General features: G+C 48.1%; 1 protein-coding gene across 1 annotated transcript in view; it reads left to right on the forward strand.

Moving 5' to 3' along the window:
* The window catches only part of LOC122388827 (flocculation protein FLO11-like), a 33,960-nt gene extending 14,712 nt beyond the window's left edge, over nt 1-19,248 (forward strand). Inside the window, exon 2 of the mRNA XM_043380259.1 lies at nt 16,888-19,248. Coding sequence (XP_043236194.1) covers nt 16,888-18,660 — 1,773 coding nt within the window. The 3' untranslated portion in view covers nt 18,661-19,248. The remainder of the gene's footprint in view (nt 1-16,887) is intronic.
* The last annotated feature ends 1,849 nt before the right edge of the window (nt 19,249-21,097 follow it).

Here is a 21,097-nt window from a genome sequence, read left to right on the forward strand (position 1 = left end):
CAATACACATAATGTATACAATAATTATAATAATGATACACAAAATGTATCTCTCGGAACTTCGATATCGGTGACCTAAGGTCAGTTCAATTTTGCGACCTCTCCATTATAAGTCAATGGGAGAAAATTGAAAGGCGCCTCTTTTGGCCGAACGTCATTCTAATCACTTTCAAACATCGAATTACAAGTAGGCATGACAAACTGAACCGGAAAATGGTACCCGTGACCCCTCTTTATGTCCCTGAGGTCATCTCAGGTCACGAATGGTATCCTACAGTTTTTCGCAAATAACTTTTGACAGAGACATGCTAGAGCGATGAAAAAACTTATATGTATGTGTTTGGCTCGACAATACGGATCGACTGATGCAGCATGACCTTTTCTGGTCAGGTCATGACATTGACCTGAGGTCATGACCTTGACCTAAAGTAAATTTTTCAAGTTGAACTTTTGAGGTCAACTTATAGTTCTTTCGATGCGTCGCCTTGACGAGAGGAGCACGATGCTGCTGAAAGTAAGCTCGTGCATATTTTGAGTCAAAAGGTATTGCAGAAAAACAGTCCCCCTCAAAAACCATCTACCTATTCTGGCAGTTTTTTTTTTGGCCCTTGCACGCTAAACCGTTCCTAATCTATGCGCCGGTTTGTCGAAATTATCGAAGTTTGACCTGGAAAGTGGCGAAATTTTACCTTTGGTGACCTCTGTTGACCTGACCTTTGAGCTGACCTAAAATGTGGCCGATATAATTTCTTCATTACTTCTGCCGTTCTTTCGAACGCCGTCTACGGCGTGTCGCTACGTGGCCCAGGAGCCGAGTGAGAAGGGGGGTGTTCAAACTTCAAACACCCCCTCCCCCAGTGCAGGTGGCGCCGAGCACCGGCCCGGCGCCGGTTAGTCAATTGCATGGCGTTTAACATAACGGTACATCATCGGTGTTTAACCCGCGCCCTGCTGGGGGGGGGGGTGTTTGAACACATACACACACACACACACCTGTGTTTTTTCACAAATATCTCAAAAACGGCAGCGCGGAGCGCCGCCGTTTTTGGCACACCTTATAATACATTTTGTACATACTATTGCTCTTAGCAATCGTTGAAACTTTCGAAGCGATCGGTCACTTGGTGTAGCTATGGCGGACATTGAAACTTTGCATGAGGTGAGGTCACTTCAAGTGACCTGGTGACCTGACCTTAAATGACCTTGGTCTGAAAATTTTAAAACATGTGTAGAATTGATGTATCATAAGGTGTGCCAAAAACGGCGGCGCTCTGTGCTGTAAACTATACTGAGATAAACTCTGCATATCTCAGAGTTTTGATATCGATGACCAAAGGTCAGGTCAATTTTGCGACCTCCCCATTATAAGTCAATGGGAGAAAATTGAAAAGCGCCTCTTTTGGACCAAAGCCATTATAAACACTCCCAAACACTGAATTACAAGAAACTAAGACACATTGAACATGAAAATAGTATCCGAGACCCCTGTTTATGTCCCTGAGGTCATCTCAGGTCACGAATAGTATCTAACAGTTTTTCGCGAATACCTTTTGATAGAGGCATGCTAGAGCGATGAAAACGCCTTGGATGTGTTCAGCTCGACGATACGGATCGACTGATATGCAACATGACCCTTTCCGGTCAGGTCATGTTGGTAAAAGTAAGCTCGTGCAAGGCTTGAGTCAAAGGTTATTGCAGAAACACTTTCAAAAAAATCGGTTATTTTGGCAGTTTTTGCCCCCTGCAGGCAAAACCGTTGGCGCTAGGTCAAATCTGAGAGAATTATTCAGAAAGGGCGTTAATAGGGCTATCGAAGTCGCTTTTCTGCGGCGCTGTAGCTATATCGGTTCCCGAGTTATGCGTTGGCTTCTTGGAAACTGTCGACATTTGACCTGAAAATCGGCGAAATTTTGCCTTTGACCACTGGTGACCTGACCTTTAGCCTAACCAAAAAAGTGACCGAAGTGATTTCGTTATTATTTTCGGCGCTCTTTCGAACGCCGCCTTCCGCGAATCGCTACGTGGCCCAGGAGTCGAGTTAGAAGTGGATGTTCAACCCCCCCCCCCAGCAGGGCGTGGAAATCCAGGACCCCCAGCGGGGCGCGGGTTAAAACACATTTAGAAAATATAAATATCTTCAATACAATGTGCGCTAACCAGTTTTCTCAGTAATTCAGCTAGCAAATATCGTGCTGTGTTGTTTACATCGAGGGTCGAACTTAACCCGCGCCGTGCTGGTGGCCTAAGTTTTCCGTGTCGTGCGGGGGGGAGGCGTTTTCACGTCCCCGTCTAACTCGGCTCCTGGGTCAAAGGTCACGTCACCAGAGATCATCAAAGGTAAAATGTTGCATATTTCAACATTTTCCCAAACACTCAACGCATAACTCGGGAACCAATAGAGCTACAGCGCCACAGAAAAGCGCATTCAATAGCTCTTTCAAAGGCCTTTCCGAGTGTTGTTGTTAGATTTGACCTCAGGTCAAATATAAATCGTGACGTTAGTAACAACGCACGATACGTTAGACGCTGGCAAAACACCAATACGGGCGAGGGTTAAATCATATGTGAACCAACCAGTTTTTGAGTGGTTAACCTAGCAAACATTGTAAATGTGTTCAACAGGATGTTTACAGTGAGGGTTGAACTTTAAAAAGATTGCACGATGGGACCGCGGCCGGAATTAGCGCGACATTGGTGGATTTGCCGCCCTTTCCCAAACTGAGTTAGACTGTTCCACGTATAAGTTCAGAAATGTCCAATTCCATGGACCACAAATCTGCAAATATTTTTCGTCCATGGTGTATAGCGTCCGCGCCACATCAGCCCAAATACAAAGTTCTGTGACAAGCATCGTAGACCCGTTTTCGTACGGAGAAAAGTAACAGGTAATGTAGGTAAGAGAAAATGTATATTCGACGGCTTTATCAATATTTTCGGGGTCTAACCTTTAGACCATGAAACAAGAAATGTTTAGACCATGGGCTTCACGATGGAAAGAAAAACATATAACGGAATATATAAATACGCTTCAAATGTTAAGTTTGTAGGTGCTTTTAAAATTGTGAGTTAATTTTACTGTTATAAACATTCTAGAATGCCGATATGAAACGTCCCGCTAGGTTGCGCTCTTCTTTTATCAATATGGTCTTTACCGATCAATTGCCTTTCAGAAAACGTATAATTTAGCTGCTTCAGCCTGCTACATCGAAAATGAGGGGCATTTTTTGTTTTTACTTCAGGTCGCCGGCGCTGGCCGTGCGCGGTTACCACGAGCCGGCCGGAAGCTGAGAGTAACAGATCGACAGATCCTCCTAGGAGTCGAACAAGGCTGCCAAGTGCCAACTATATTTAAGTTTTGTCCGGAAATATCCCTACCTGCTATCGGAGTGTCTGATACACTTTTCTGACCCTCACTTTATTTGTTATATAGTCCATCAGGCTATCTGAGATTCCTATCATGGTTTTGGTGGCTACATTATTTGCTTATGGGAATTTCCGGTTCCGTCATGACTTGACCTGGCAGGTGATGCCATCTTATCACATGACCGAACCGAGTCAAGGTCAACGCAGGTCAACTGATTAATTAATTAATTAATTAATTAAATGACTAATGAATATTTAATTAAATTTATCAGGAATTGCTTCGAAAGTACACGGACTACCATTTGTATGACTCTATCATCCCTTTCATGTGAAAAGCGGGCACGAAACACGAAAAAGTACCGATGTCGCGCTAATTCTCGCTCCGGTCCCATTGTGCATTGTAAGAAATAGTTTTAGTGTCTATGCTACATATTTTGCGACCGATACCCCGTGAACCCGATTACGACTCGCTGACGAAGTTTTGTAATTACAATTTGAAAGCTCCGACCCGAACGATTTCTTGTGAAGTGAAGCTCTCATTCACTTATTGCATTAACAAATTTCACAGTCCACATCATATCTTTATGTGTAACTAAGCTGTTGGTGGCGGTAAACACCCATTTGGATGTCGGCGGTGACGCCTAATGGTTGAGCTGACCTGACCCCACCTACCCAAAATGCACGGATACCTCATCTTTGATCAAAACTAGCACGAAATTCGAAATCAGAACCCCGAAAAACTCACTAACAACCTAATTTTAAAAAGTTAAAATAGGCCACGATTTCCCTGACTTTTCAGTCATTTACCCGAATTGAAATGCCAACTAATGACCGGCGATCTTAAAATCGGGTATCATCGGCTTCCTTTAGTTACGGCAGGACGTTCATGTTTTCGCGAAGCTATAGTTCGGTTAGGGACTGAACGATTGGGGATCCAACAGAATTCCCCCCCCCCTCAATTATATGCTAGCGGCTGAAAACGCGGTCACGGAAGGGGTTTCAAAGAGCATACAAACACACAAGTCCTTAATCCTCGCCCGTACTGGTGTTTTGCCAGCCGCGAACGTATATGGGGGGGGGGGGGGTCCGTTGGAGACATAGTTTGTTACGAGAGACGCCCAGTTCGAGGTTTAACCCGCGCCCTGCTGGGGGGGGGGTGTTTGAACACCCCCCCCCCTTGTGGTTTTTCGCGAATATCTCAAAAACGGCGGCGCGGAGCGCCGCCGTTTTTGGTACACCTTATCATATATCAATTCTACACAGGTTGTTAAAATTTCAGACCAAGGTCATTCGAGGTCAGGTCACCAGGTCACTTGAAGTGACCTCACCTCATAAAAAGTTTCAATGTCTGTCATAGCTACACCGAGTGACCGATCGCTTTGAAACTTTCAGCGATTGCTAAGAGCAATAGCATGTACAAAATGTATGTCTCAGAATTTTGATATCGATGACCTAAGGTCAGGTCAATTTTGCGACCTCCCCATTATAGGTAAGTCAACGGGAGAAAATTGAAATGCGCCTCTTTTGGACAAAAGACATTATAAACACTCCCAAACACCGAATTACAAGTGGTTCAGACACACTGAACATGAAAATGGTGTTTGTGACCCTTGTTTATGCCCTGAGGTCATCTTAGGTCACGAATGGTATCTAACAGTTTTTCGCAAATAACTTTTGATAGAGGCATGCTAGAGCGATGAAAACGCCTTAGATGTGTTCAGCTCGACGATACGGATCGACTGATATGCAACATGACCCTTTCCGGTCAGGTCATGACCTTGACCTGAGGTCAAATTTTCAAGTTGACCTTTCAAGGTCAACTTATAGTTCATTCGATGCGTCTTGACAAGAGGAACACAATGCCGGTAAAAGTAACCTCGTACAAGGCGTGGGTCAAAAGTTATTGCAGAAAAACTGTTTCCGAAAAAAATCGGCTATTTTTGCAGTTTTTGCCCCCTGCAGGCAAAACCGTTGACGTTAGGTCAAATCTGAGAGAATTACTCAGAAGGGGCTTTAATAGGGCTATCGAATGCGCTTTTCCGCGGCGCTGTAGCTCTATTGGTTCTCGGGTTATGCGTTGGCTTCTTGGAAATTTTCGACATTCGACCTGGATATCGGCGAAATTTTGCCTTCAATGACCTCTGGTGACCTGACCTTTGACCTGACCAAAAAATTGACCGAAGTGATTTCGTCATTATTTTTGACGCTCTTTCGAACGCCGCTTTCCGCGTATCGCTACGTGGCCCAGGAGCCGAGTTACAAGGGGGGGGTGTTCAAACACCCCCCCCCCCCCCAGCAGGGCGTGGAAATCCAGGACCCCCAGCGGGGCGCGGGTTAAAGTCCATGCTATTAAAAGCCTAATGTCAGGTATTTAAAATAATCTTGAACCGACCTGTGACCTCGAAACTCCACTTGAAGGTACTCAACAGAAGCCTCTCGGCTCTCGTAGCGTTATTTTGTTTGCAGCCTCGCCCGTTTCGCTGCGCCTCGAGCTATGGGCTATGGGCTATGGGTTCTCGAGCTATGGGCTGGGAAAGTTTACCCCCCCCCCCACCCCCACCCAGCAAGTGGTGTGTGGCGAAATACTCCAACAACTGCCGGGTTAACCCTCGCCCGTATTGGTGTTTTGCCAGCCTCAAACGTATAGGGGTGGGGGGCGGGTCCGTTGGACCGCCCCCCCCCCTTGCCGTTTGGCCCCTGATCGAGCTAGAGCTTCGAGAAAAAATTTAAGGTCCTAGGTCATTGGTTGACTTTCCAGGTCAGGTCAATGACCCACAAGTCTGGAAAATCGGGACCTGTTAGAACATCGTAAAGTGAGGTTGATGAGGGTTTTTTCGGGGTGCTGATCACGAATATCGTGTTAGTTTTGATCACAGATGATGTCTTAATGCATTTAGGCCAGGTCAGGTCAGGTCAGGCCAATCAGTAGACGTCCTGCCAGGTATTCATAGTACGTGTCAGCCGTTACTAACAGCTTCGTAACATGTTACAAAGACACCAAAACAACTTCGTAAATGCTCAAATGGTTGCTTAACCCGCGCCCTGGTGGGGGGGGGCTATTTTTTGCTCCCCTCCAGACTTTTCGATATATCTCCAGAACCACTGCGCCGATCGTCACCAAACTTTCAGTACCCTCCCGGACATCAATTTTACACATTGTGACCAAAAATTTTTCCAAAGGCTATGATAGGCTGGCCGGAAATGACGTCAGAGTGACGTCATGTTCTGCCGTTTTCGACCCAAAAAAGGGTTTCGCGGGAAGAGCTGTCAGGCCTATAGCTTTGCAAATACAGAAAAATGATACAAACATAAAAGCTGTAGAATGGACAGGGCTACAAAACTGCTATCTCGGATTTTTGAAATTTTTGGATTTTGACCCCAAAAAATCAAAAAATAGATTTTTTGAATATAATAGCCAAAAAATCCAAAAAGTTTTTTGTATTTCGAAAAAAACCGGAATATATGTGATAGTCCTTACCGCCTTCTATCTACATACCAAATTTGAGATCGATACCTCTTTTTTTGGCCAAGTTATAGCGAAAAAACTGTTCAAAATTGATGACGTCAAATTTTCAAACTCGATTTTCAGCAATTCTAGACCTCGTAGCGCAAAACAAAGATCACCATTAGACTCCCCGTGACGAGCTGCATCGAATCAAGACCCATTTTATGCAAAAATATCAACTTTGAAATTTGACCTTTTTTGACCTGACCTTGACCTGACCTCCACCAGAAAGTAACCTAAACCGTACCTGATGGTCTTATAACCAACACCATTGAGTTGGAAATGAAAAACTGGCCATAAAACATGCATCGCATAACCTTAGTAAAGTTGGGTTCATGTGGTGACCCTTGGTGACCTTTGGTGACCTGACCTGTGACCTGACCTGGTATGACCAGTGACCTCTAACAGCAACATATCTACTAGGCAACTGACGCCCTATCGCTGATTCCCGACAAAATGCGTTTTCCTCGGTGTTATAGCGCATTCCCTAGAAGACCCGTGAACGGTGAAACATTTCATCTTTGACCTGACCTGTGACGTCATCGGTGACCCCGAGGTCAATAAAATTTGGTTTCCCCCAACAAATTTGACAGGCCTTTCGAACGCCGTTTGAATTTTTCGGATCCGTCCAGTAGTTTCGGAGATACGAGGGGGGGCAAAAAATAGCCCCCCCCCCACCAGGTCGCGTTATAAACAGACCCCACCAGGGCGCGGGTTAATTCGAAATCAGCTCCACAAAGTAGCCTAGAAACATGTAAAACTCGAAGAAGTGAACCTAGGTCATCAAAGGTCAATGATCTGACCTGACCTTCAGGTAACCTTGACATCCACCATAATGCCTGGGACCAACATCATATCACATGTTTGAACGCTTGAAACCGCAAAAATACTGCAAACGCGCGGCTAATACGAGCCGACATACGCCGAATCGCGATTCCGGCCAAACATGGTCTCGAAAAATAGGCCACAGGTCAAGGTTCATTTGGGACAGGGTCATGAACTTTTAACCCTATTCCTGGCGGGCTCCGCCGGGACAAGAAACTGGCGGGGGGCCGATTCGGCCCCCCCCCTGAGATCTCGAGAACGAAGCAAGATAGCGACAAGCGGTAAACGGCATCGGATACGCACGGCCAAGATCTACAATTTTTACTAAGGTCATTTTCAGGTCAGGTCAAAGATGACGTCACAGGGGTCGAAAAAGTCAAAATGGCGGCACTAGATATGGAGAGAGTTTTTCTCGAATAACTTTCGAATTAGTCAAGATAGGAACAAACTAAGGGCATCATCGTGATCCTCTCGTCAATCCGCATCGAATGATATATATGTTGACCTCGAAAGGTCAAGGTCAAAGGTTGACCTCAGGTCACGTGACCTCGAGGTCATCATGTATATCATTCGATGCGTCTTGACGAGCTGAACACAATGAGACCATCCACGCGTCTGTATCTTGTTCCTGTACGGAGTTATTGGCCAAAAACCTTTGGTGACCTTTGATGACGTCACATGACCTCACAGCTGCCCAACAGCAAAACAGACCTCAAGGTAGTGAAGGTTGATCGTATATGAAGCCATGTATGGTATATGGGGCCATTCCGACCCGTTTTAGTGGTAAAAACAGGGAGTTGATTTCTCCCCCATTGACTTATAATGGGGAGGTCGCGAAATTGACCTGACCTTAGGTCACCGATATCAAAATTCCGAGATATACAAATTGCACATACTGGTACCCTAACTAAACCCTGAAGAGAAGAAATTGATCGGTCAAAAACTCTAGCTCTGGCGTGATTGCAAACTTTTCTGAGGTAGCGTCACCAAACCGCCTCTGATGACCTGACCTGAGGTCAGATCAACTCAAAATTTTCAGACATGTTGCGTAGAAGCCTTTTAGGAAAAGTCAGAAAATTTGAGCTTCCTAGCTCAACGCGTTTGGGAGATATAACCAAAAAACCTCAGGGGGGGCTCCTGAGGCCCCCCCCCCGCCAGGAATAGGGTTAAGGGTAAGTGTACAATTGATTGACTCGACAGTACTGAAAGTTTCATCGCGATCAATCGCTTTTTACGCGAGTTATTCGCGAAAAACCATGGGGTTGGGGGTCCGTTCGACCCCCCCCCCCTATACGGGCGAGGGTTAAGTCAGTTAAATTTCTTTTGCAGTTTTCAATTTAATTTACGAATCATGTTCCGGCAGCTATGGTCAAAATGAGCAGAATGCTGCTCAATGTACCAAGCGCAACTTCGTTCTCCGGCCCGCAGAGAGCGGGGATGTAAGTCAGGCACGGCCTTGGCCGTTTCCTCTGGGGCCGCGCCGTCTGCCGAGGGAGGGGAGACCTTGCCCAGTCTGAGGGAGGGGGACGACGGCGCCACCGGGACGCTATCACCAGTCGCTCCGAGACCGGCGCTCACTGTATAAACAAGCAAAAAACGCTGGCCGTGCAAAGCTTGGCTGTGCTTTGACAGAGGAGGCATCTAGTGGAATATTTCGTAACTACACAAACTTCTAACAAAGATGTCGCTTGAAGCGCAGTTGAGATTGTAGGTTTTGATCCAACTGAAAATTGACATCTCAAGGACGACGAAATGATGTAAATTTATATGAAATGGTTTTGTATGATGCGTACTTTGATTAATGCCATTAATTTTCCACTGCCTTTTTGTGTGAAACGATTTTGTACCTTGCGATTTTGTATGACACGATTTTGTATGCTGCACTTTTGTATGTTTTGACTGTCCCCTACCCGGCCTGTTTTGTAGGTTTTGCGCGTTGTATGTTACGATTTTGTATGTTTTGATGATTGTATGATAAGATTTTGTATGCTTTGATATGGAGCCGACCTGGACAAAAACGACATCTCTCGGCGGCGCACGACCGAACAAAGGTTCGCCGCGGGGCACGGGGGAGGGCGGGGGAGGCTGGGGAGGGCGGGGAGGGGCCGACGTGGGATCGTCACGGCCCTCTAGGGGCTCTCTCGGTGCCACGGCTCAGCTGAAAATGCCGAAGGCAGGAGCAGAGAGGGAGGTCTGGGAACCGCGCGCACCCTTAAGTCTGGCAGGTTCAAGGCGACGACTGTGTCGGCGAGTGAGACATGACCAGTTCTCTCAGTCGTGAGGAGGCCGTTTGCCCCGGCAATCTGTCTTGGGATGATCGGTCTCGTGCCGGTTCGAGAAGATCGTGAGATCTTCCTGTCACTAATCCGTCTGGAGTTAAAGGGGTGTCGTTAAGTGCGAAATTGTTCCCTTTTCCTTCGTTATTTGTTATGCGATAGAAGAAAGAGCACATTGTCTCCAAAGTACAGTAAATTATTGACTTTAAATATAAAAACGTCTTTAATAATATCCATAAGCGCAACTTATTTATCTTAGGCATATAGTCGTAGCATACTTGCTGTACGTTCCTGTTGAGCGAAGACAAGTGTGCCTCACTAGTCACTACATGTTGTTTATTGACGGGAAACAACTTTGTGATTTATTAGAGTTTTCCGTAATAAATTGCGCACTATATTTGACGCAACTACCTCGTTTGTCACACATTATCTGCTAAATTGCTATACAATAAGCGTCATATTGACAGGTAAAGCACTAGTAGGCAACACTCGAAGAAGATTTACAGATATGTCTAAATCACTGCCACATAACAAGCAATCAGACGCGGCTAACCTCCCGAAATTACAGTACGGTCTGGTGATGAATCGCTGCTGCGGAGAGCTGCACAGCTAAACGTTAGCGGGAAACGTATTGTTTTACACTGCTGGCGACAGCGTAAACACCAAACTCGGAGCACATCCGTGTCCAACTACCACAAGGAGATTGCGACTCACGCCTCTGCAATTAAACGGGATGAGTAGTCGAAATGGCACGAGCCTGCTCCTCCCTGGTTCTCCACTCGGCTATTTTTGTATCATTCGCCACATGTGCAGCAGTATTTCTTGATATTGCGCCCGTCCGGCCATCTTTTTTACCCACTGCATACCTCGGCCATCCCCGGATGCGGAGCGGCCTCGGCGGGGACCTTGACCCGGCGAATCCCAAGGCCGGACCACGCCCAGTGAAGAACGCTGCAGCGCACCTCTCCGAGTTGGCTGAGCGCCGCTGCAGAGGGGGCCGCGGATCCCTCCGCGATCAGACAATGGGGTAGCGCACCCGCGACCTCGCCAGACGACCACCGGCTTCCGTCGGCCACGGCCGGGTGTGCTCTGCGCTGAGCACATGCCGCTGATGGTGCTCGTCTCGTAATTGGTTCACTGCAATGTTAAAATCTACGTCAAGTGACGGTTTCTTGTCCCAGTGGAAAGGATGAATCTGTCGAAATTACCGTGGTGCAGGTTTTATCTGATAATGAGGCCTAAATTCATGCAGTAAATTTAAATGGAATTGCACAGTAAATTTCGAACACGTGTTCCCTGATCAATCCCATCAATTGCCGACAGTTCGATCAAATAATGACCCGATACTTGTTTTATAATTATGAGCTGCTCCAAAGGAGTGGGCTGTAATTAAGTCGCGTCCTCATAAATATCGTAGATTAAATAGTGGTGTTCCAGGTAGCTAAGGATAAACATATAGCAACACGGCCACCGTCTTAATCGACAGTCCTTCACCCGGGCTTAACCCTCGCGGGCCCGGGGGGGCGTTTTTCGCCCCCCCCCCCGGCGAATATTTGCGATAACTCACGAACGCTTAGGGATAGGAAGGCGAAACTTTCAGTACCTTTTCTCCCATCAATTTGACATCTTCTGAAGTAAAAAATTTGGACCTAGCCCCCTTGATGACGTCACAAGGTCCATTTTTCTAGACCCCTGCACGGCAAGAGTTTTAGAGATAAAGACAAATTACGAACACGGCTGTGTAGCCTTTGACCTAGAGAAAAATAGAAAAATAGTTTCGGTGACCTGAGGTCAGAGGTCAGGTCAACGACCCCGAAATGTGGTTTTAGTTTTTCGCAAATAACTTCGACAAAAATGGTCCTAGAGCTACGGCAGTGGTACCATCGCATTCGCCTTGTCAAGCCGCGTCGAATGATATATATATATTTTGTTCGGAAAAGGTCAAGTTTCATGTTGACCTCATGTGACCTCGAATGACCTCTGGTTGACCTTGACACATGAAAGGTCGTTTATGATGGATTTGTACCCGCTGATCACGAATCTGGCATCTATTTTCCTCTAAGCCTTCATTTAGAGCTTCCGGATGGCAAAATTGTCTTATTTATTATTACTTACTTGAATCAGTGAAATAGCCTCTAGCAGGGATACTCTTCTGTGACCTTGACCTTTGAGCAGCCTTGTATCGTAAGATGAACCACAAATAGGGAACTGGTAAGCCTCAAAACATTTCAAAACATCTTGGAAGTTAGCACGCAAGATGTGCGAAAAAGTGCCAAGTTTGAGGTCAATTTTGAGCGTGACCTTGACCTTGACCTTTAATTTGGAGCACATTTTCAGAATCCTCAGATTCTCTTCTTTCGTTTGACACCCAATTTTGCCGGTTTGATGCAGCCTGCCGTCCTCTAGAATGCTTACTTTGAGATCACTACACATGTGCCGGTTTTGGCCTTTGACCTTGACCTCTGACCTTGAAAATTGACCTGACGTCAAAAATTTTGGGTGCATTAGAATCGTCTCGTCAGAACCTTTCGTTTGGTATCGCTTTCGTTTCCGTAGCTCCCTTATTTACGGAGTTAGACAGGGGGGGGGGCGAAAAACGCCCCCCCCCCGGGCTGCGGTGGTTGGGATTACCCCCCGGGCCCGGCCGGGTTAAATACTTCAAAGCTCTCTTGATCAGATATTGATCAGTGCATGGAACTCTGTGGTCATTGCTCATTCATCTGCTTTATTCATTTAAAGAAACTAATCAAGGGGCTCATGCATTAACGTGTCCGAATACAGTGATGGCCGTACTGCAGCGTATGGTTGGTGGGTAACACAAGACTTGTCTATGATCAACGGCCTGACAGCTTCTCGGTTCGCTGAAATGAAATGTGTGACAACCAGCTTCAAAGATTATATCCATAGTCAATTTAACTATTAGTTCCACAACGATTCAATCTTGATAAGGCGCAGTTAGGATAATTATGGCAGAGCAAGGCGCACTCCTGGGCCTAATTGACAGTAGTTAGCCCTATACGGCAAGCCATCGTGCGCAGGAGGTCTGCCTTCGTTGTTAAATGAGACGGCGGGCATTAATGAGGAGTCCAGAGGCTTTGTCGATGACGCATTGCGGGTTTTTAACAGAGAAATACGTCTTTTTCTTCAATAGGAATTGTATTTGGTGCTCAGGCTTGGCGACAACAGATAAATGTCGTGTAAATGGACAATTATTTTTGAGGCGCACATTTATGACTTCACTATAGGAGGGTGCGTCAAAAAAGTTTTGATACCAGTTTCATCTATCCGAGATAACTTAGTATATTTCCAAGATGCTCCCAAATATTGGGCCCTGAGAGCGTCCTTGCATTCCTGCATCCTTCCCTGAGACGGAGATGAACCTTGACCCAGAGGGTGACTAGCCTGGGCTATTGTTTACCCAGTGATCGGCGCATGAAGTACTGCCTAGACATAGGGGTCTAACTTTACGGTTCGGACTCGGAGGTGCGTAATCGCGCAATTAGCACCTTTTAAGCTGGCAACACACAGAAAGACACTGCCTGACACTTAAGATTACCAGTTCTTACCATTTAAGCGCTGGAGGAAGAAGTTAAAGATTAAAGAAGAAGGAGAGCGTCAAATGTAGACCCCAATCATGGCGGCTCTTCCACATTTCAACCGCCACCAATATCGTCATTACAAAATCACCTGGGAAATCCGAGCACTCTGCAAAAAGGGTGGCTAAAAGGCAATTAATGAAATCATCCGGTGTCTGGGACAATTGTCCGTCGGTATTGGAGGGGCAAACTCGTATTCAAAACCCACAAAACTCGTGTAGGAGGCTAGGAGCAAAATTAACGGAAAACAGGTCAGCGAGCCTTTTCATGCAGGACGCTGCTCCTGCCCATCGGTCTGCCAGAACTAAGAGTTGGTGCCACTAAGAGCATCTATCCGATATCTTGGCGAAGGGCACATGGCTACGGAACAGGTCTACCCTAAATCTAATCACATTATCTCAAAGAGTCGTGCAGCAGGAGCTTGACAAGACTGAGCCACCCAGCGACCCGGGACAGCTCGAAAAGGCGTTCAGGTAGGCCTGGGCAAACGTCAGCCCTCAGCATCTCCAGAACTTTGTGCCTAGCATACCTGCTGGTGCCTCACGCGGTGTCCAGCTTCATGGAGCATAGGCTGACCGTTGAAATGAATCTGTTGCATTATCTTTATGAAAGGAGGGGACGGTTTGAAAGGCATCAAAACTTTTGACGCACCCTAGGTATAGAAGCGCTAAATGCCAATGCAAGAATGGCACATGGAAATAAGGACCAACCTGGACCAACCAGCCCGTTTTAACAGCTTATTAGGTAGCGCTTATGTCAATTTTTACTTTACCAAGGTTGAGTCATTTGCTATTTGATGCATTTAGTTTTGCACATGCCTATTGTCTCAGGTACCCAAATTCTTTATTGTCGCACTCAATAAAATTTTGCCCATCACCAAAAAAAACAACAACAACTAATAAATGGAAACATAAAATATGGCTGGTACGCCTGGTACGGAACGTAGGTAATGATAAAATGCGTTATATAAAAAGGAGGCATGTAGGCAGTAGGAATATTGCTCTCGTGACAGGTCAAAATGTCTGTGGACGCCGTTGCTAGTCTTTTTTCTTGTTCGGCAATGATAGAAACGTTAATGCAAACGCTTCTATAAATGGCATAGCTTCATGACAGCAATGTTGATTATGCCTTTACAATGCAAGGCAAATAGGTATGGGCGTCGGTCAGCACCTGAGGAATTTCGAAAGTACAAGACTTTTGAATATCCAACCGCAGCCTCACAATTCTCCATTGTCTGCGTATAAGCACTGTCCGACAAGCCGACATCAAATCATTTTGCATGACCGCCACCCTAGATCATAAACTCGCCAACAATGAACTTGCAATCACTTTTGGTTCACAATAAAGCCATTGGTGGCCTTGGGTAGCCAACAACATTCCGCTCTGCACGAGCTGTTGCCACGTGCCCTGACTTCGTCGAAGCGCTCCCAGCCGCATCCCTTCCACGAGGCAAAACCCGGCGCGTGTCTGCTCATCCTACATCACAGTATTGCTGTTCATCCTCACCACCTAACGACCCGCGACACGAACAGGCAAGAGTTGGTTCAATTAAATAAAAACGGACACGGCGGCGTCCGATCGATCTGATCGATGGCGAGCCGGGGGCGTCCTGGCCTTGCCGCGCTGCACACCGCGGCGGGTGAACGGGTCCGGTGGGGCGGCGCGGCTCTGCCGTTTATGAATGGTAGGGAGGAGTATAAGTAAAGTAATCTTGGTGAGGAGATGGGCGTTCACGGTGACAGTTACAGGCCGATCATGGCCCGATAGGACTCGTAACATTCGCGGCGTCGAGTCCACGACCGCGCCGCGGTTTATAGCAGCAAATGAGAGCAACGCAGGGGGCAAATGCAGGTATACATACTATGATGAGGAGGAGACCCATGCACTTTTTTCTTTTTCAAATGTTAGTTCCTGACCTTTAAAAACCAAAATGCTGGGATGAAGAGTTATGATGATTAGATGCCATTCAGTGTCTTAATTACTTTTAATTAACATTTCTATAACCCTTAATGCGTAATTTATAAACACGACTGATATAAAAGGCTAATTATATGAAACTACTTACATAGTACAGGAAGGAAAACGTGATGAAACGCGGTTATTTCATCAGCTTCAAACAAAATGATTCATTGGCTGAGTTATGCTAAACTGAAATGTGGACATATTGTTCAACATAACTTGTTCATTGATAGGCATCGAGCATTGTACAACAATTGCAAGAAATTACATGGAACATGTAAGCCACAAGATAGGCATTCTAAACGCTGTCCCAGACTTTTAGGAACGTCTTTAAGTATGCAAATAATCGTCTATCATGTTTGCTCATAACAATAATAAATATCACCATGGCATGAGACCAAAAATACAAGTTAGCTAAAGCTAAAAATGCCTAGAAGTTCTCTTACTTAATGCCCTGCTGAATGCCATAGATTTAAAGTAGCTATTTGCAAGAGTAACCGCAGATAAGAACCGTTAATTCAAGCTAACACGATAACCATAAATCACGGTAATGAGGCCATGCTGCTGTCATGTTCTCCAGATGAGTTTGGATAATTACAGCTATTGGCCCTTCCAAGGCCTGTAATAGCCCATAGCAAGCAAAACGCCACCATTGGTGGCTCGCCGCCCTGGTATGACAAGATTATCATATTCTGCCGGGAAGAACAGTGCAGTATGTCCTTGGCTTCTTCATGCTCCGATGAAGCTCAGAGTATTCATCATCTGTTTTAATTTATTTGGTTAATGTGAGCTTACCTGGCTCCTTACATCGGTAACCATGCTGCTCGTGTACTCCTATTAACCATAGAGCACCCAGCCATCTCGGCACCACAGCCATATTTCACGCTGTTAATGAGAAACTGTCAGTCTGCATCATCGTTTGGCTTTGTTTCACCCCAACAGTTAAGCTCAGACACCTCATTAATTGTATTCATTACACTAATGAACGGTTTTATACGAACAGGTGCTCACCTTTTATGGGCCTCAGATTATTGTGAAAGCAATTTCGTGTCGCTTTATTCGAACATTTCACCTAATAGCAAAGTAAACAGCAGTCGTGTCAAGCCTAAGCTTCCGACTTTGTATGAATTTCTGGCAACGATACGCACAGAAAAGTATGCATGCCTCGCACATACTACGTCACCTTCCAGCCTGAGACCGGCCTCTATTCACAAGGACGCCCCACGTGGTCTGAGATCTGACAGATGAATCACAGGACCCTCACAAAAAAATCAACGTGGTTATCAGTTGACTACATTGGCATCGAGTGGTTCAACGCTTTCCTTCCCGTTTTGTAACCGTGTGCGTTTTCCTGTGTTCGCAGGTCTGTGTGCTGTTAGCGGTTCTGCTGGGCGGCGGCACGGGCGCTCCGTTGGCCCGTGCCGCCCCCGCCCCCGCCCCCGGCCGCGTGCTGCATCAGATGATAGCCGATCGTTTGGGCGGCGTGCCCGCCACGCCGGCCGCCAGCGCGGCGCCGGAGCGGCCGCCCCCGTCCGGCGACTCCCGGGAGCCACGCCAGTACGGCGAGACCGGCGACTACGACTACTACTACGTGTACGAGTACGACGACCTGCCTCCCGATGAAGCGGACGTCAGCACGGCGGAGGTCAGGCAGGCTGCAGCTGTCGCTCCGACAGAGTCCAGCGCCGCTGCCACGGACGCCGCGCCGACCCGGGCGACTCGGAGTTCGACCACAGAGGAGCAGGCTGTTAGTAGCGTCACCGTGAGATCAACAGAGCCCAGTGCGAGCGCAGAGTATGACTTGGAGCCTGAGTTGGAGTCGGAGTCGACTGGTAGGCCAGATTTGACGAGTTCCACGATAAGAACTTCGCACACAACCGTCCCGACAGCGGCTACCACCAGTCCAACGCCCAAAGAGCAGCGCGAAGAGCAGAAAAGCGCACACTCTCATCCAGTTTCAGAGCATTCTCTTGATGATTCTAGAATATATCTTGAGGAAGTAGAATACGCTACGACGTCGGCTGATTTAACAACTACGGAAAGTTCGCAGACTCGCACTTCATCGAGTTCAACCATCGCTCTGTCATCAACCACAGCTTCGCCTTCATCAACCACAACTTCATCGACCACCACATCAACGCCATCGCCAACAACGACATCTTCATCCACACTAAAGCCACCCAGCACAGCCTCGCCATCCGCAAACAAGAAGCAGCCGTACACCCGATCCAAGCCGGCCTCGGGCGACACGTTTCACGATCAGCTGAACGAGGTACGCCAGGGCCACTCGGAAGTGAACGAGATCGACCTGGAGCACCAGGCAGCGGGCGGCTTCCAGCAGTCGACGGCACCGTTCGAGCAGCAGGGTTCCAGCAGCGACAAGGTGCTCGCCTACCAGCTGCGGGCCGCCAACCTGGACGAGCCGCGCGAAACGCCCGAGTTCTTTGTGCCGCCGATCGTGCGCCGACCGTACCGACGCCGGGTGTCGCTGACGGGCGGCGGGCGGCGCAGCAACACGCCCAGCCTCGGCGACCGGCTGGCCGAGCAGGTGCGCCGGCAATTGGAGGAACTGGAGCGCCGCGAACAGGCCGAGACCGGCTACCGCCACCCGTTTATCCCGAGCCCGCCGACCACCAGCGAGAGGCCGTACCGGCACCCCTTCATCCCCAGTCCGCCCACCACCACTGAGAAACCGTACAAGCATCCGTTCATTCCGACTCCTCCCAGCACCACGGAAAAGCCCTACAAGCCTCCCTTCATCCCCACACCGCCCTCCACGACCGAGAAGCCCTACAGGCCGCCGTTCATCCCCACCGCACCGAGCACCACCAGCCGTCCGTACCAGCATCCGTTCATCCCGTCCGCACCGACGCCCTCCCCGCAGCCCTACCGCCACCCGTTCATCCCCGTACCGCCGTCAGCGACAGAGCGGCCGCAGGCGCGCCGCATCGGCGGCGACGCCGGCCGCGCGCAGGCCACCATCGTGCACCAGGAGACGCTCGAGGCGGGCTTCATCGTCGGCGAGTACGGTGTGGTGCATGGCGGCGGCACGGTGCGCGGGGTCAAGTACGCCGCCGACAGCAGCGTCGACCGGCGGCTACTTGAGGAGGCGCTCGCGCACTTCCTGAGGCTGTGAGACAGCCGGTGGGGACGGCTGCCGCGACCGGCCGACATACGCTGCCGTCAGACCTCGCCGGACCCGCCGGGTGGCATCAGCGTCATCGCCGCCATCCCGCGTCATCAAGGTCGTCATCAGAAGTGGCTGTCGGTGACGGTGAGATGGAGTGCGTCATCGCTTTGTGTGGTGCCGACTCGGAAATACGTGCCCGGTGACAGTGCCATTTGCGACTGGACGTTGGAGGAAGTGTGCCGCTACGTTTTAACCATGCATATCGTGTGTGTGTTGGCTCCATCGAATTTCATTTTTATCGACTGTGAGGCTACACCGAGTTCCATTTACATCAGCTGCAAAGCATGGAGTGGTAGCACAAAGTCTAGGACTTATCGTGTTGTATAACGAAGCAGGAACAGTCGATCATCTTCACAGGCGTGGCGTGACCGCCGGCAGCGTAGGCGGCCGTATGCAGCAGCTCTGCGCCGGTTTGTCTTTCGGTTGGGTGGGCCATTGGTCAGTTCATAATCGTCATATCAGAAGTATGTCATCGATGAAGCTTACGCAGTCTTATCGCCGAAACGCTATAATAATAAGGGCATTGCACTATTATCCTGTCTTTTGGTTGTGTCGGTGAAATATCGTGTTAGATTATGAATCGATAAAACAAATGACGACGTATGGACAGAGCCAGGGACATGCAGCTCTAAAAATCAGACTTTCACAAATAATTTCGCATAACATGCTGACATTTCAGCATCCTACAAAAAGAAATAAAAGGCGAACAAATGCCATCACTACTCGTTCGTAGTTCGTACACATTTACCGAGAGCGAAGTTCCCACTTCCCATAAAAGAGCAATGAGGGAGTGCTGGTGTTTTGCATCTTTTGGTTATCCTCACCTTACTGTTACTCAGAAAACAGCTCTCATACTTTGCATGAAACATGCATTGCGACTACCTCGGCCAACCCACAGTGTATATAAATATGGGCCAACCCATATTTCACACACTATGGAGGGTGCACGGAAGAGCCGCGAGTTACAACGGCGCTAGCCGCACCTGAATACACCGCACAGCATGATGCCCATGATCAGAGTGATGGACACCTCATGGGGGCGCATTTATCTGACATTTGGATGACAATGAAAACATAATGCATATCACATGCAACCACCTAGGTGACTGTTTGAACCCGCAAAATTGTCTTGATTTAGCTGCATTTAAATTCAAAACATTCGAGAAGCACACTAGCACACGATTCATTGACGGACATTGCCGAAACACCGCTCTTTCAGGCTGCAATAGAAATGCTAATAGAACGGTTGTCCTTGGAATATAAAGCGCGATACAGAACCACTTGTGAAGACGTATGGGCTAATCCCAGGAGGCGCTGGACACGGCCCATGAGCTCTCTGCTCAGCCCAGTTCCATTGGAGCGCGCGCGGTGTAATGCCGCCCCACCCAGGCCCGTGGCTCCACCCTACACACGGCATTGGCGAAATCGGCGGTTTTACATGCAAATTGCTGATGAAGCGCCCGTAAATTTCACTGCAGCGCTCGGCAGAGGTCATCGTAAAGCCTCTCTGAAAGCTACATGCCTTTTGGTCGGCAGCTCTTACCCATTCATCACTATCAAGGGAGTGCTGATCCGAATCAGGAGCTAGCGCTGATCCGAATTGGTAGCTGTTAAATGATTATAGTTCGAACCTCTGCCGACGATGGCCTCAGCTCCTTCCCGCACACAAAAGCAACAGAGATCGTCTACTAGGACACAGGAGTGAGGTGTGGAGCTCTTCTGCGCGCACACAGGAGCTGTGGAGTACTACTGCTGGGGCACAGGAGCACTTCTGTCGGGGTTCAGAAGCTGCAGAGGCCTCCTACTGAGACACAAGAGATGCAGACCACTGCTGATGGGACACAGGAGCTGCGAAACTTTCCCGCTGTGAGCACTTCCGGCAGCTCGGTAGCTCCCAGCTGAGATCTGATCAGCGACCACGACGTGCAAAACTTACCTGGAGGAATGATCAACTCACCGGGAAGAAATTATTAACTCTCCGAGCACAGACAGTGACGGATGAGCCTGGAAGGCTCAGCGGCAGGTTAATGAGCAAAACTGCCCCTCCAGTGACAAAGTGGCGATATATAGTGTTTGATTAATCCTCCTCGCACCCGCGTCATCGCGGATTTCGTAAATGAGCCGGACTGATATGAATTTATGCACCGGTATATCATTTATTAATTGGCTGGTGCTGATGTGCTGTGGTAGCAGCTTGTCGAACTCGACATCTAGAGAAGCCGAAGTCGTTGCCGCTGACGTATTACCCGTGCACTTGTCGTGTGTTCAGACCGGTTGGATCTCTACGCAGTGACCTTTAAGGACGCCTATAAATCTTGAACGGCCATAAAATATAACCGAGTTATGATATATATGATCAATTAAGGGTAGAAGATTGGTGGTA

The sequence above is a fragment of the Amphibalanus amphitrite genome, unplaced genomic scaffold (assembly GCF_019059575.1).
Source record: "Amphibalanus amphitrite isolate SeventyFive unplaced genomic scaffold, NRLGWU_Aamphi_draft 000018F_arrow, whole genome shotgun sequence".
NCBI lineage: Eukaryota > Metazoa > Arthropoda > Thecostraca > Balanomorpha > Balanidae > Amphibalanus > Amphibalanus amphitrite.